At 38.7% G+C, this 17237-nt stretch overlaps 1 protein-coding gene across 1 annotated transcript in view; it reads left to right on the top strand.

The window, feature by feature from the left end:
- Nucleotides 1-17237, top strand: part of LOC107720071 (protein sidekick-1-like) — a 185524-nt gene that overhangs the window by 147225 nt on the left and 21062 nt on the right. Inside the window, exons 27-34 of the mRNA XM_016527675.1 lie at nucleotides 1762-1860; nucleotides 7249-7443; nucleotides 9960-10161; nucleotides 11814-11917; nucleotides 13285-13355; nucleotides 14022-14154; nucleotides 16187-16243; nucleotides 16717-16818. Of these exons, the coding sequence (XP_016383161.1) occupies nucleotides 1762-1860; nucleotides 7249-7443; nucleotides 9960-10161; nucleotides 11814-11917; nucleotides 13285-13355; nucleotides 14022-14154; nucleotides 16187-16243; nucleotides 16717-16818 (963 nt within the window). The remainder of the gene's footprint in view (nucleotides 1-1761; nucleotides 1861-7248; nucleotides 7444-9959; nucleotides 10162-11813; nucleotides 11918-13284; nucleotides 13356-14021; nucleotides 14155-16186; nucleotides 16244-16716; nucleotides 16819-17237) is intronic.

Genomic DNA, 17237 nt, shown 5'->3' with positions numbered 1-17237 from the left:
CCTGGCCCTCTCTCGTCCAACACGGTCGTCACCTCCTCCTTTTATCCTTCCGGAGCTCCTCCGTGGGACTCGAGACCTGTGAGTGGTGCAGGTGTCGCTCATTATCAATTACTCCACCGGCCTCGCTCCGTTCCCACGGCACTCTGCCCCGCCCCCACTCGTCACAACCTAAAATACCTAGTAACTACTCAGAATGCAATAGCAGCATGCTGACAACCACTCAGACCTTCTTAGCAGCCATATAGCAACACCCTGGCAACCACATTCTGTAGTAATGTGCTAACAACCACTTAGAGCATCTCAAGAAATTACAAAGCAACAATTTGGCAACCACCCATAACACTGTAACATTGTGCAAACAACCACTCAGAACACTTTTGCAACCGCATAGCAACACCTTGACAACCACCCACAACATTCTAGAATGCAGAATGTCAGTCCAAATCCGATTTTTGTTCATATCCGATTGGAATCCGATCTAAATGATTGACTGTCCACACTGTGTATCGCAACTGCTCAATTCCGATTTGTGTGTCCATGGCGCTCTTTCATTTTACTCAATATCTGCATTGGTTTCTATGGCAATGACGTCTTGGTATGTCTACGCTAAAAACAACAATAAGCGCAATACAGTTTTCAATACAGATGTTGTCTTACAACATGATGACATGTTGCCGTCACGATGGATTATAGTAAGGGATAACAATATTACGTCTTATGAGGCAGCGGCAGAAAGGTAGGAAGCTGCATGCGCGGCTTTATTTTGTGCTGCTGTCTCCACCGGTCTCAAAACTCAAAGAGGTGGGTAGACTAGCAGATTATTGTCATTTTCCGCTTGACTTGCTATTCGCATCAACACAACCTTGTTTCTGCAAGGACGTCCAGCATGTTTTCTACAAACAACTCCTGACGTGTTTACTTTTTACGTGGTGTGAGAACGTGAAAACGCTACGCAAAATCCGATCTGAGCGGTCAGACTGAAACATATTTCCAGAAATTAGATATGAATAGGATTTCAAACCACATATGAATGTCAATCGAAACGGATTTGCAAAAATCGCATTTCACGTCGGTCGTTGCCGTTCAGACTATCTAAATATGATTGGGTTTCAATCGGATTTGCACAGAAATCAGATTTGGGCTGACAGTTTGAACAAGGCTATAGCAAATCCCTGGCAAACACCCACAATGTCCTAGCAACTTATGTACTGTAGAAACATGCTGAGAACCACTCAGAACTTCTTAACATCCACATAGCAACACTCAGTGGCAACATGCAACCAACCACCAATGCAACACTAATAATTAGTTCATACTTCACATTCTTTTTATGGTAAAGCGTTCACAGGTGGATGGAACACGAACGCTCACTCTTACAGCTGACTTTATCCACTGCCGAGATTTAGTCTGGAATATGTTCATTAAACTGCCATAGTTTGAGTGCTATCATAACTATCTCTTTTTCTCCTCATCTCTCATGTTTTTGTCTTCTTATGAATGTTAAATTTTTTTGTTGTCCTTTTCAAACCAGTTTTTTTATAATGACCTTATCCTGACGTAAATACCATTTCAGAGGCTGTCTCGGAGGGCTGCTGCTGCTTTGAAAGCTAAATAACCTCTATTAAAGCTCTGATTTGGGCTTGTTGTTTGGCTATAATTCAAGAGAAAGCTTTAGAGTTCTATGAGGTGTATAGGTGATGTAATTACTGCAAGAGTCGTGTAATGATAAAATCTTTGGCCTCTCCTTTTCCCCTTCAATAGTTCCCGGACCACCTATGAGACTTGTGTTCCCGGAGGTGCGTCTGACAGAAGTGAGGGTGGTCTGGCAGCCCCCTGTGGACCCCAATGGCATTATTATAGGTAAGAGAAATAATAGGTCAATTCCTTCTCTTATACACTGAAGAAATTAAATGTAGAACAAATTGAGATTTTGCCTTTTTCCCCAACATATTCTTATCATATTATTCCACTACTGTTCAAAAGTCAGTAAGAATTTTTTTAATAATATTTTTATTTAGCAAGCACTGATTCAGTTGATCAGTAGTCGCAGTAAGAATTTTACATTCTTTCAAAAAAAATTTACAAATGAATTACAGATACTTCAAATGAATGTTGTTCTCTTGAACTTTCTATTAATTAAATAATTCCAAAAACATGTATCATAGTTTCCAAAAAATATTAAGCAGCACAACTGTTTTCAACATTGATAATAATAAAAAATGTTCCTTGAGCAGCAAATCAGCATATTAGAATGATTTCTGAAGGATCATGTGACACTGAAGACTGGAGTAATGATGCTGAAAATTCAGCTTTGCATCACAGGAATAAATTACATTTTAAAATATATTACAATAGAAAACAGTTTACAATTTGTAATAATATTTCACAATATTACTGTTTTCACTGTATTTTGATCAAATAAATGCAGCCTTGGATGAGCATGAATTAACTTCTTTAATAAACTGTACTTAGACTTAAATTTAAAGTTTGAATTTGTTTTTCACCAAATTAGTTTCAGCCATTTTTAATACTTATTTCTGGACAGGCATAATAACCGCCAATTTCACGAATAATCCAAGACCACTCACTTAGGAAGTGATTTGTCCATTTAATTTAAGTCCATGATTCAGACTAATCCTAGGTCTGTATTCAGTCTAATTCGCCAGTCAGTTTGACTGATTCAATCCAATAAATGTGTTGTGCTGCTTATTTTTTCTTTTAAGTTAGGAAAAGAATACTTTGATGATTTATTGTGAATAAATTTTTTTTTTTTCATATATTGGCATTCTTCTCATGAGAATGGTCTCGGTTGACCCATGTAGCCTGGATTCAAGTGGAAAGCTGCTTTCATGTACTTCACCTCACATTAAAAACTGTCTCCTCAGTACTTGATCTGGCCTACATGAGAGCGTGAAATGCATTGGACTGGCAGTATCTGGCTCAGAGCAGAGCCTGTTTCTTTCCTCCGCTTTGTGAATGAAGCCGTGTCACCGTGCACCTGAGACTAATTCCTCATACGGGAAGAAGGAGCCGGAGAGGAGAAAATCCCTGCGTTTTAATGAGATTAGTCTGACTAACACCTCAAGTGAATGAAGCTCAGAATAGCCGCCTGCCAAATCATGCTGCCTGTGCAAATCACACCGGAGAAGAATACACGCAATCTCAGCGATGCAAAGATGAGATCCAAACACATTGATAGACTTTTTTTGATAGAATCCTATTCACCCCAAGCATTCATTTTGAATAAAATGAGGCCAGTTTAAGCATTTTGATGATGTTTGGGAAAAATTGGGACTTTGTTATGGTGTGTATACTGTAGAAAAATGAGATTGAAAGCATATGCATGGTTCATTTTAGTCTGGAATGTGGCACAGTATGACTGTTTAGTGTTTTCCCAGAAGTCTTGTAAATCTCTGTAGGAAAATGCAGCTTAAGATAACTATAGCTGTGTTTTCTGGAACATGAGAGCTGGTTCTAGCTGCTAAACCAGTCATTAGCTGGTCATTAGCTGTTGTCCCCCAAAAAGTGTAAACAGTGTGTCTGTGGTGCTATCAAAACATTGCTCTGTTTGTTGGAAAATATCGACCATCATATCTGGCCAACAAAAGATCATTATTTGTGCAATTTCATTTGATGATGTTAAGGCCAAAGGGGGAAAAAAATTGCAAACTTTATCTAGTCATAGTTACGTAAACATATCAGTTATCTTAAAAGTTTTTGAAAAAAAAAAATGAATGAACCTTCTGTAAGTAGTCTTAAATAGTTGTCTGTGTATTTTGCTGTAAAGAGATACAGAACAAAACATAGTAGTTGTACAAAAATGGCTTTTTAAAATATTCCAAATAAATGATTATATTAAAAGAGAGGCTGCTTTGTAGCAGTAGCAGTATGAAAGAATTAGATCTCCTAAATTAAAAATCCTTTAATTTACTCACAATGAGGATGGTGATTGCAACTGTCAAGCTCCGAAAGGACAATAAAAGTGATGATTTGTTTGCAGTTCATTTGCTTGCTTTGTGTGCAAAACAGCCCAAAATTTGAGACATATTCACTCAAAATAATGCAAACCTTTTTGGTTCTCACATCTCTTTTCAGCGCAGTATATTTAAATGTTTGTAAGTGAAGTATGGATGTCTCTCTACAATGCTTCTCTCACTTTGCCCACCATCTTGCACCAGCTAATGCAAGTTTAGATCATTGAGAAACCAGTTACCAAAAAAAAAAAACAGCTACCAGCTTAGGCTGGATTTTCCAGCAGAGACTTTTGTTTACAGCAAAGCCTAAATGTAATCCCATTTTCAAAGCTGCTGAAAAATGTGTTGTGTGTTCCCAGAAGCGCCAGCAAACCTGACTGTTAAAGTCCGTGGCTGGGAATGGGAGTTTGCTTTGGATTTTGCAGCAGATCAAATAGTTTCACTTAATCTGACTCCAGCTGCCCCACTCAAACACAAAAAAACAGAAGGGTTTGACAGAGGAACTGCACAGAAAATGCCATGCTAAATCAAACCGGAGCTCAGACGTGTGTTGTGAACATAAGCTAAATAGATGTAAAGGCAGACGTAGCCCCCGCCAGCGGAACCTAGTTAATTACATCAACACCGCAGCGTTCCCAGACGAACATGCCACACGCACGTTGTTATTTCGCACTCTGTTTCCATGTCATACTTCAGCAGATCAAGAAATGCTGGTTATGTAGATTGAAGTCACAGAGTGAGCTCTTTGAAAGATAGGAACGAGATTTCCTGGCATGCCTCTAATTTGCTGCATCTCGTAGAAAGGCAATGCATTGAAAGCAGATGTTGATGAGAATGCGCTTACTGAGATTCAGTGACTGTTTTTTTTTTTTGTGTGCAATTTTTGTGTCATTACCAAAAAAATAAAAAGTAAAATATATATTTATATTTTCTTTATATATTCTTTTTTTATATACAGAAAATAGCTTTTTGTAAGTACTTTTACATTATTTTCTGTTTGCTTTGTTGCAAAAAATACAGAACATTTTAATTATACAAAAAAATATAAAAAGAGGCATCTCAAAGAAAGGAAATGCATTGAAAGCCGGTGTTGATGAGAACGCAGCTTGCTGAGATTCAGTGGCAGAGCGCAGGGCTTTCCTGCCCTTTCTGCCGAGGCACTGCCCTTGTGAGTGTTTTTGCTGGCCGCTGCAGGACTGGTAATCACTGGGCAATGAATGAGGAAAATAGAGCTGCAGGAGTTTGTCGGGTGGTGACTTAGCCAATCACATGGGCTGATGCCCTCACAGTGGAAACCCCTTCCCAAAAGCAAAGCCCTAATAAACAATGCACGGGTCAGAGTGCGTCGGAGCCAAGCAAACGCTGAGCGAAAGGGCTGTTTTCTGCCCACGGTACTCTCCGTATCTCTAGAAATATAGACACTGACATGGAAGTAACTGTGTGTGTGTGTGTGTGTGTGTGGGTGTAAGTGTGTGTGTGTTTGGGGATGAATGTATGTGATTTTCCACTGCCCCTCATGGCTGAAGTGGACATTAGGATGAAATGGTAGCCCCCAAGTGCTGCAGTTTCACAATGTGGGATGGCCTAATTTTGTTTTCCACAGCCCAAGGGGGCCAGCATGCAGTGCAAGCATCCCGAAAGATAAATAGACGGTTGAATAATGTTCCGTCTCTCCCACGGCCAAGCTCTGACCACACATTCCATTTTCAACATGTTTCCTGATAATGTTATCATTTGTTTTGCTTGAGGTTTGCAGCATGTGTCATTCCCTCGGACATGATGCAGATGGACATTCAGCAGTTGTTGAATGTCCTGTTCAGTCTCTAAGTTAGGAATACATGAATTTTAATTGGCCTAAAACATTCTGTATTTTAGCACAATACACATTTATTGATTTATTTGTTTTATTTTATTTTTGTTTTTCATTTTTCATTTTAGTTTCAGTTTTAATTTGTAGTATTTGAATGAATGAATGAATGAGGCATTTATATAGCACTTTATATAGTCATAAATGATTGGCAACATACTTATCTATTAATTTAGATATAATTTATATATTTTAGTATGATATATACATTGCACCATTTGTTGTTTTAGTTAAAATTTTTAATATGTGAATAATGTTAAACAGTGATTCCCAATATACTCATATATTAATATAGATGTACTTTCTATATTTTATTATAATTTATATAATACACTATTAATTGATTAATTAATTTAATTAGTTTGTTTTAACTTTTAGTATTTCAATAATGTTAAACTGTGATTCTCAAACATGCTTGAAAAGACTTTGTTTTGTTGTTTGTTTTACTAAACCTTTAAAGCAAAAATTGTGTAAATATTAGGGGTGTAAAATGATTAAAATAATTAAAAACATATTTTTGTAATTAACAGCTTACCACATTCAGTCCATATTTAAGGAAAGAAAGCAAAATGATGTCTGTCAGTGTTGGTTTCAACCTCGTAATGAAAGATATGGACCTTCTGTTTTTGTCCCATCAAATCTTCCAACCAATATCAAACTAAATACAATTATAAAATAACTGATTTTGTACTTTTCTGCTTCATTTTGAATGGCTATTGGTGAAACTGTTTTTCACCCACAGAATTGGTTAGTTTAAAAGTGAATCATTTTAATAATGGCAATTAATGATAATGCTAAATAATATCCCGTATAAAATGAGTTAAAAGAACATAATTAATGTTTGGTGTTGATGAAGGGGTGCCTGAGCCGTACCTATGGTGCTGTGTAAAACACAAACAAATTTCATTTTATGCAGGTTTGTTGTGCATCACCATTTTGTTTGTGGTCTTTTTCTCTTTGTATTGAATTTTACATTTGGATTAAATTTGATATAAGGAGTGAAGGCAAGGCAGAGGACTTCCTCGATGAAAGACGTATTTGAATAAAGTCTTTTTGCAGTAAAGGGAAGCAATGCCTGCAGACGTTAACCAGAGCTGAATTTAAAGTAGATGCTGATAGACCTGATTTTCCAGTGCACTGAAGCCTTTTTGAAAGCTGTTCGTCTTATAAACCTGCTGTTGTTTTTCTAAAGATGGTTTCCCAACTACAAATGGCTTTTTGAGGAGACATTTTCCTCCTGTCCTTTTGTACTTTGAGTTCTCAAAAGCATGCCTGACTGAAAACGACTCTCAGAGTTTGTGGAAATGATATTCAGACTTTTGATGTCAGCTTAAGCTGTCTCACCATAGACATGAGAAGGACGGAGGATCAAGACTCACCTCAGATGATCTAATGACTGTTTTGTAGGATACCAGGTAGCTTACCGTCTGGATTCTGGGGATCCCAACCTGTTCATCACATTAGAGGTGGGCCCTGATACCCGTCAGTTCACCGCCTCCAACCTGACCCCAGAGTCGGCCTACATCTTTCGCATCACCGCCAAGACGGAGCAGGGCTGGGGAACACCTGCACAGGCTGTGGTTATAACTACTGAGATCAGAGGTGATGCAAACACATTCACAAATACACAACACCCATATAGCTTTAAAGGCAAGAGTAAGTGATTTGGTTCAAAAACATTTTTTGTTAGGCTGGTTGAAAGTCTCTTCACATCCCGATAGCAATCAGTAAGTTAAGTGCTCTGAATGTATTTATATGTATTTATATCGTCTGTGGAATGCGTAGGACCATAAAATGTTCATCCAATCATATCCCTCGGTCCGAGGGCTACGATAGGCTGTCCTTCCTGCCTGTCAACGTATGTATTTGCATACCTCCGTGCACCCTGTTTGCGCAGACATGATACGTCATCAGCGTGCTCCATTAAGCTATTGCAGACCAAGTGGGAATGGAAGGCGTTATTATTGTAATATTTTGCGCTTTGTACTGTAATGTTTCCTCACAGGTGAATGAGACATGAGGTAATCTGACAGCGATGCATTCAACCCTCCATCAAACACTGGCTACGTTTACATGCACCCAAATCATCCGTTTGTAATCGGAATGACGGCTCAATCGGACTGAAAAGCCTTCATGTAAACACCTTAATCGATCCGATTGAGCTCAATCGGATTGAAGGGGGTGGTTTATTCCTTTTCTAATATGATTGAGAGTGCATGTAAACACTCGATCGGATTGAACCCCGAAACTGAAAGCACTGCGCATGTGCAATGACGCAGAAATAGCGTAATGATGTATGACGCGCAGAACGAACGGTTCTTCCTTTTGAATAAAGTGTTGTATAAATGCGTGTCCTGTCATTATAAAACTCTCCTTTCACTCAACAACTGTGAAGTGGACCAGGACAACCTCTCACCAGTCCTTGTTTTGGATTCTCATCCATTTTTACTGCGTGATAAATATGAGCAGCACTGCACAGCACAGCGGTTTATATGTATATTTATTCATAAATGGATACATATTAATTCTGCTGTTAAAAACAAGTAACGAAACCGTGTAGGAGAGTGGTTATGTGCAAACAGTGAGAAACTCTATATTTGTGCAGTGTGTGCATGTCAAAAAAAATCCATTCTGATTTGAAGCTTGTGACATACAAACTCGCACATCAACCCGATCACTTTATTTACCGTTCATGTAAACACTACATTCAGATTCATCAATCGGAATGAATTCAGTCCGATTGAACCAAAAATTTGTGCATGTAAACATAGCCACTGTCTCTCATCGTTAGCCTCTGGTCTGCCTGTGCGCGATGATGTGTTTTGGAGGAGGTGTGGCTTTGGAGAGTGATTTGCAGGGAGGGCGGGATCTTATGCTTTCAAAGCTAGCTTGCTATTGCTAGCCTCTCCAAAATTGCCTACCCTAGCTTTAAAGTCAGAATGAAATGAAAACTCACCCTGTTTATTTTCTGAATGCATGTTATTGACTTTATTGTGAAAGATTCATCCATGCATGGTTTAATTAAAATTTCATAACTGGATCTTCTGGTAAAACATCAGACTTCTCTTTGGTGACATGCTGGACTTCTCCAATAATTTTGTCTGCCTAAACCCGGCCCCTTTCTAACAATTGACTGCAAGTTCACATTCAGATCTGCCTTCATCCAATCAACAACTGATGTATTGAACCAAGTCCAACATTTACTTTTTTTATAATAATAAAATAATGTTAGATATTGTTTTTAAAATGTAAAAGTAAGTTAGTGCTGGTAAATGTTAACATAATAAAAGTTTGTCAGTAATAGCAAACAATAGATTTGTAACAGAAGCATTACTATTGGGATACACCGAATTGCTTTGAAGGGTAAAATCGACTTCAGAAATGGATGCCAGTGGTGTTTCAGTAGGAAAGTAGTTATCCACAGTAGACTGAACTCACATTCAAGTCTGGCTGCATTCTGAAACAGCTACTTTTCATGGTCCAAACAATTCACAATGGATAAAAATGGATCCTATTTCATTCAGAAACCACGTCACATTATGGTAGTAAAATGGATTGCGATTGTTTTCTGTTGATTTTAAGCATATATTTAAGTTTAAATGCTCACAAATGCATGCATGATCTAAATCATTCTTTGCCATAGACACTGATTTTTAGACTGCTAAAGAGTCATGATATGCAGCCCAACTGCTACACTGGTAATAAACGAATCAATTTCAAGACAGACAGATAGTTTAGGTTAAAGATGGGAGCGATTACATATCATCTTTTGACCTCCTGAAGCTGCTCGATCAGTGCTTTTAAACGCTGCATGGACAAGGCCATTGCAATCATGGCTTTCGATAGCTTTCGTTGCGCATGATCTGCATCTTTAACGGCGGTCGATACCATGCACCTTTAAATAAACAATTATGCCTCTCCGTATTGATTTCTCCCATTAAAGTCGATGATGTTATGCAGTTGTGTGTCACACAGGTGGTGGGGGGTGGGGAGGCCAGGGCAAGACCCGCTGACTGATGCACACATGAGTAGGAGAGTCCTGTCCCGTGATTAAGAACAGTCATCAAGACCAGCCTGACCCCTGAACTCACACTTCACATCTATCTCTCCTCCATCAGAGCGACCGCAGCCTCCACGGCAGCTGCGGGTGCCCCAGGAACACGTGCAGTCGCGCAAACTACAGCTCAACTGGGTGCCCGGAGGGGACGGCTCCTCTCCCGTCCGATACTTCACCCTGCAGACGCGGGAGCTACCCAACGGAGACTGGCTCACCCATTCCTCCGCTATAAGCCACAATTATACCTCCTGGGAAGTGGACAGGTGAGCTCCTTTGCCATTTCTCAACCCCCAAAATCCCACAAACAGCAGTACCAGGGGCTTTACCCAGAGTATGGCCTCCAGTGACCCTCGCAGAGCTGATTTCACTCTCCGCTGCTTCAAAGTCACATGCATTCCCCTGCAGGGCTCATGAGGGCCGTACAATAAGGGCAGTATGGAGGGAGTGTTATTAAATGCGTAGGAGCCTTTTTTCCTCTGCAGCAATTTATGATACTCGATCCAATTTGAGAGAGTGAGAAACAATCAGTACCTTGGGCTACAGGCGTTCCAGCTTTTTGCATGTGAGTTATGTCGGAGCCGCAGCTATGATTATATGGGCAGTCGAATAGTATTTTATATGCGTTCAGAGGGCCATCTCATCTTGATTATGATGAGCCCCCTTTCTCAGTTGAAAACTCTCTCAGCCATCAGCTTTTGAGTGCTTTTTTAAACAGCCAGATTGTTGCTAAATGGATTATTCAGGACTGATTTGTGTCTTTACCAGCTGGAGGCTTTTAGGAGTTTGGCATCATGGGAAAAATATTCCCTTTAACCAAGCAATACGAATAGCAGAAAGCCCCATGTTTTGGAAAGCGCTGTGCAACTCATCTCAATCGACAGAGATCGGTTATGAGACCTAAACGACATGTTTAGTTCGTTAATGAGCCCAACTGGCTTGTGCAGTGTGTTTTGGGTAAATGGGAAATAAACAAATTAGAAATTAAAGCGAACATTTTTCCACATATTCCCTTTACTGTCAATCCTAGATAGTTTTTTGCCTGTGTTTTTCAACACAAAGTGATTGAAGAAGGCTAAGCAGTAGGGCTGATGTAATTATTTATGAAGTATATTAATATATTAATAATGTATATTATTATAATAATTTAAATTATTAATATGTTATATAATTGAAATAATATTAATAGATTTTAATTATATTTAATTATACTTTTATGAGGTATTTGAAGAATGCTAGACAGTTTGGCTGTGCAATTATGATAATAGTAATTGTTGATTATTGTTGATCCTTTAAAATGTTTTGATTATGTATATTTAATTAATTATATTTTCATTCAGATTAACTTAAGAAGGCTAGGCAGTATGGCTGTGCAGTTATGACAAAAATAGTAACTGTTGATTGAAATTTAATTGTGATTATTTATGTAGAATATATTATTATAATAATATAAATTTAAAATATAAATATATTATTCAAATAATAATATTAATATATTTTATCATTTAAATAATATAATTAAATATTATTAAAAATACTTATTTTCTGCTGTAATCTCAATTATTTTTCCAATTAATTGTGTAGCCCTATTAGGCAACATTCCCTGACATAATTTACCATCACCTCAGTTGTTCATATCATATTTCTGGTTTCATGAAGTGCCATATGCTGCACTCATGTCTTTATATGAGCTCTCCGATATGAAGTGTTTCGTGTCTTATTTCTGTCCTCACCTCTGTGCCTCAAGTGCTTTAAGATAAAACTCTGTAATTGCCAGCGCGTGCCCTTGGGCTTCAATGGATTGTGTCCCTGACATTTATAGATACTAGCTCATACATGCACTGCTGAGCCACATCATTTGTGATGGGAATGGTCTTTGTCCAATATGAGAGAGCTCACGAGCTGTGCAATCCCTCAGGCTGAAACCCTTCACTTCATACAAGCTCAGAATGATGGCGACTAATGACGTCGGAGACAGCAAGTACAGTCAAGAGACGGATGCAATTACCACTTTACAAGATGGTGAGTAATAATGAGCGTGTTGTATCTACTGGCTTTGGTTGATGCGCTATTGATTCGAATAAAAGTCATAGAGGAGCTACAATCTTATCTACGCCATTTATTTGCAAGCTGAAGTCTTGGAACTGATTTAATTCTGTCATTATTTACTCACCCTTATGCTATTCTAAACCTGTGTGACTTACTTTCTTGGGCCACAAGGGAGTGCTAGGTCTGTGGGAAAGTTTTATATGTACAAAGTTTAAAATGCACAGAATTTGGCATTAGTGCAGTTTATTCTTTCTAATGGTCAGAACTGCTAAGAATTATTTTATTCTTACAGTCAACATTTTATGTTTCTCTTCCGTTCTTATACATCTGAAAGTACCTTAGAAAAAAAGATAGAGTCTACAAATAGTTAAAATATATAAATGTCTTTAAGGGGGATCATCATGCATGGGGATCAAGGGCATTAAAAGTTTGTAAACCCCTGGTCAAATGACTCAAAACTTGCTACTGGTAAATAACGACATTAGGGCTTTTCAAACTTGCAATAGTTAACTCTGGGTCATTCTAAACCCCAGGTAAACAGAATCCTGGGTTATCTTGCGTCACATTTCACACAGCTCATTATTTACCCGGGGTTAACGGTAAATTCTGGGTATTCATATGCTGACATGTTCCTCAACCCTGGGTTAATGTTCTAATTTGCATATTTGCTGTATCAGTGTCATTGATTGGCCAAACGTAGCACACAACCTGTTTACAAGTTCTAGTATTGTGCATCATTTTACATATATATATATATATTGCAGACTGCTATAAAGTTTTTCCTGAATGGACTTTTCGGACTATAAAAGCGACACAGTGTTTTCGTGACTGTCCAAAGCACATGAATGTGAGGCACGCGATTGGGTGTCTGTTGCTAAGCATCTAGCCAGAACATTCTAACACTGCATCGTTTTAAACTGTTTGGCACCGCAATGCAGGGTTAACAGCACAAAAGTGGTCCAAACCCTGCAACTAAATCACAAGTGTGGAACGTTTCTTTAGCCAGAGTTAAAAGCAGGGTTAAGAACAACAATAACCCGGGGTTTAGTCCTGTGTGAAAAGAATGAAATCTTACAACTTCAGAATAAGTTAAATTAACCACTTTTAGGGTACTTTTATGGTGCTTTTGGTCATTTTTGAGCTTGGCACCACCAGTCCTTATGTATATTAAAAGAACGGCCTTCAAAAATCCTTCTTTTGTGTTCCACAGAAGAAATACAGTCATACAGGTTTGGAACAACATGATGACAATATTTCCTTAACTAAGAACTCTTCTGCAATGGAATTTTTAATTGTATTTTACGTGAACTTATCAAATGTTATTTTCTGTATGTCTGCAGTTCCTGATGAAGCGCCCACGATTCAAGCCGTGAAACCCTCCACGACAACATCTGTGCTGGTGCAGTGGCAGGTACGGAGTGAACTCCTGACCCCCATTTATGTTTATCTGATGGCCAGATAACAAACCGGCTCCAGCCTGAGAAGAGTAGCGGCATGTTGCATGCTATCACCAGTGAAATTACAGCCCTGTTCTGTCTAATGATCTGAGTTTTGTCAATAGGTAGCCTCGCCTTGCTTTGAGCAGCCTGTCGTGCATCACTTAGTATTCCTCGTGCAGGTTTGCATAAATTAATGACATGCGGTATTGATACCCCCACATTTACAGAGCTCGCAAAGGGCTTCGCCAAACCCAGGATAATTAATACCCACACGCGACAGCGATCCTGCAATCTGAAGGGATATTAATTAGTAGCTGAAACCTTTATTCACTGACCTATGAGTCCCGAATTTTCTCACTACTGTCTGTTTTATCAGCAGAACCGTAGGTCGAGTTGATTACACTCTGCTCTGAGCTTTGTTAATTACCCACTGACTGAATGGCTCAGAAATGAAATCCTCATCTTTTATTTATCTTATCCATTTGGCGACGAGCATCGCGCACAGACGCGCGATGGGAGATCAGTCAGCGCTGTCTGTCAGTTACAGCCAGGACGGCTTTTTAACAAGGTGTGCTTTAATAAGGACCGCAAGAACAGCTAGCAGAATGTGACCTTTAATTTAATCTGTGCTTTTGCAGACGCCCAAGGAGGAGAGTGTGAATGGGGTTCTGGTGGGCTATCGGCTCTACTACCGCAAGCTGCAGTATGACAGCGCACCGCAGGAATCAAAGAGGGCCGTCAACAGCTCCTTGCTGCGCACCGAACTGACAGGTAACTAGCGGGAGGAGGCTCTCCTCTTGAACCAGAAACGTCTGCACGCAGGTGTGATTTATAGCTTGAGTGCTTCTTTGAACACTTTAACCCATCCAGTTTTTGATAAAAAAAAGGAATTCCTTAACGTTTTTTACTCACCTTTTTGACGTGCGCTTTTGTGCAAAGATGAATATTGTATTTCCCAGCTACACTCTCAGAAAGTAAGTCGAGTTTTGAAATGAAACTGGGACACAATCAGTGATGGCAAATTATGAAATTCACTTTAATACGCAGAATATTGCGCAAGTCAGTCGAGTTTGAACGCTATCAAAGCGTTAGGACACTCGTCTTCCCTGCAGTTAGAGAATAATTTTCTGATGGATGACTGAGCGTAGGTGAACTCATTACGCGCTCAGGCTGTGTGAGGTGCGGAATCATGAGTTTGGGCTCAAGCGTTCGGCACAGAGCGCGCCAACGGGCTCTTCTTCCGCAGCCCGGATCCGGCTGCTAAATCTCCTTTGACAAATTGGACTCAGCAGTGTTGACAGCATTTAAATGCGCAAGCCCAGAGCAGCCGAGCAAGGAGGCATATTTAATTCCTTTCCCTATGTTTTGCACCGGCCAGGGCAGGAGTGCAATATCTCTCCTCTGCTCTCCACTCGTCTTACATGTTAAAATCTGAGGTCTGTTAAGTGCTGAATGTGCCTCCCTGCTGAAATCACCCTAAATGCCAAGAGGAAATTACCGGAGCTATGCTCTATTTGTTCAGGCTTAACAGCTTACATTGAAAAGTTAGCAGGTACTCCAGAAGCTAACAAGGTCCCTGTCACTTTCTGCAGCATTCTGCTAAAGTCGAGTCAATTTATGTTACTTTATTGTGCGGATATGTTTGTATGTGCCTATGATTGTTGTTCATAGTGTGTTGTCGGACAAATTCAAAGATTTAGTACAAAATCTTCCGGATCATGTGACACATGAAACAAAGCTTCAAAGTCATTCCAGTTGAGCATTTCCTCTTCCATCTAGTTATTAATATATTGAATAAAATGACAATTTTAAAGATGGATAACATATTCATTTTTTACCACAGTATCACTGTAAAGGGATATTTAAATTCATTTAAATTATTTTAAGCCAATGTACACTTGATGTTGACTTCTGGCATGAAAAAGTGGCAATTTATTCAGAAATACCCCAGCTGTTTCTTCATCAAAATATTTGAAGCAAAACATGTTTGAATATTATTTTGATTGGTAATCATAATGGAATCCCTTTTATCTATGAAAAGCTATATTTATAATAACATAATAACATATTTGGTGGGAAAAACAATAGCACAAACATGAGCAAGTATTAGCAGTGGTTTTGATGATTTATGTAATGTGTGATATTACTTGTTGAGTTTTACAATATTCAATGTTTAAATAATATTAAATGATGGAATAAAAATGACAAAAATCTGTATGATAAGTTTCAAAATATGGTTAAAAATTATCCATTTTAATTCTCAGTCCCTCACTATGCTCTTTATTTCTATCCATTTAGGCACCCTCTTTTTTTTATTTATTTTTTTTTTATTTGCCATTTTGTAAATAAAGTTTAAGTGTCTGAGCTTGACCAGAAGATACTTCAGAAAGTCTGAAATAACCTCATATAGAAACCCAGATATATTCATTTAAGTTACAGCACTCAAAAGGAACGTCATGCGTACGTTCAGATTTTTCTTTCATTTTACCCAAGTGATGCTGGATCAGTATATGTTTTAAAAAATCTTATTAGGTCCCTAATGCACCCCAGCTTTTGATTTAGTACTGTATATTGACTGTTGAATCATTAATCAATGGCTCGCTTTGGTTTCTTGCGGGGTTTGATTGGAGCGGAAGATGAGCATTGTGGAATTTCATAAATTTCTTGGAGAAGTGTGTGATGAGCAACTTTGAAAAGCAAAGATTTACTGCCATGATGAAATATCCCTTTGATTTATGCTTTTCCATCTCTGCTGCTTCTCCAGTAATGTATTCCTCATTGTTTGCTCTTTCTCCCTCCACAGACAAAAGCACTGTGAAGACTGTCAGCAATCCTTCATTAACCGAATTTGAGCTAACGCGTAAGTTTCATTTAGCCATCTTTCTCATTTACGTCAGTCTGCTTTGAAGTCCAAAATATTCAAACTCCCTTTGGCAAAGTGTGTAATCCCTAATACTCTTCCTGTTCAGAGAACAAGGTTCTTCCTCTAATCCATCTACTCTGACCAGGAATATTCTGGCCCCGAGATATTCTCAAAGTGAATCCCATTGCACACCGCCTCAGACCTGAGACTTGCATGTGCTCTCAGTCTCCCATGTACCATCTCATCAATACTGTTCAAAGAGTTTGGAAAGTGTAATGCCGTTTCTTTCCAAGATCACACCCAAACTGTTCTGTATCCACACTGATAAGGAACAGTAGGTGGTTATCTCAGAGATGCTTTTGTTTTTACCCAGATGTATTCCCATTCTTCTTATCTGCTGTCTCAAAGCCAAGATGTGCCTTTCAAGCATGCTTATGGATCTTCTGTTTGTAATTTTGAATTCTCATCAGAGCTGCAGAAATACAGGCGCTATGAAATTGTGATGACCGCCTACAACGTCATTGGCGAAAGCCCTCCAAGTGCTCCGGTAGAGGTGTTTGTTGGAGAAGCAGGTAAGTGATTGTGTCAAAATGAGGGCACTTTACACATTGATATCAAAATGTTGTCAAAATAAATGCTTTGTTTGTAATTATATAGTCCCTCGGTAGCTGTTGCTTTTATTTTTTTATTTGATTTTATGCGCACTCTTAAGCAGTTATGAGCAGCAGGCAGTGCAATATGTGTTAAATCTTTTATTTTTGTTATCACTGTGGCCATTTGACTTATAGCAGTGTCCAGTGTTTCCTATACATTGAGTTATTTGTGGCGGCTCTTCACAATATCAAAACTGACCGCCACAAATAGATTTTCCAAAAGGCTTATACTTCATTGAATAAAATGAGTACTTCACATTTCAAAATTAAAATGCAGCGCGGGTGTTTTTTATATGAATGTATCTTTGAAAAGAACCGACTGTCTTCAGAAAAGCTTC

Source organism: Sinocyclocheilus rhinocerous, unplaced genomic scaffold (genome assembly GCF_001515625.1).
Source record: "Sinocyclocheilus rhinocerous isolate Xijiao unplaced genomic scaffold, SAMN03320098_v1.1 scaffold273, whole genome shotgun sequence".
Classification (NCBI taxonomy): Eukaryota; Metazoa; Chordata; class Actinopteri; order Cypriniformes; family Cyprinidae; genus Sinocyclocheilus; species Sinocyclocheilus rhinocerous.
The sequence above is the reverse complement of the archived record's forward strand: the minus strand, read 5'-3'. Positions and strand labels throughout refer to the sequence as shown.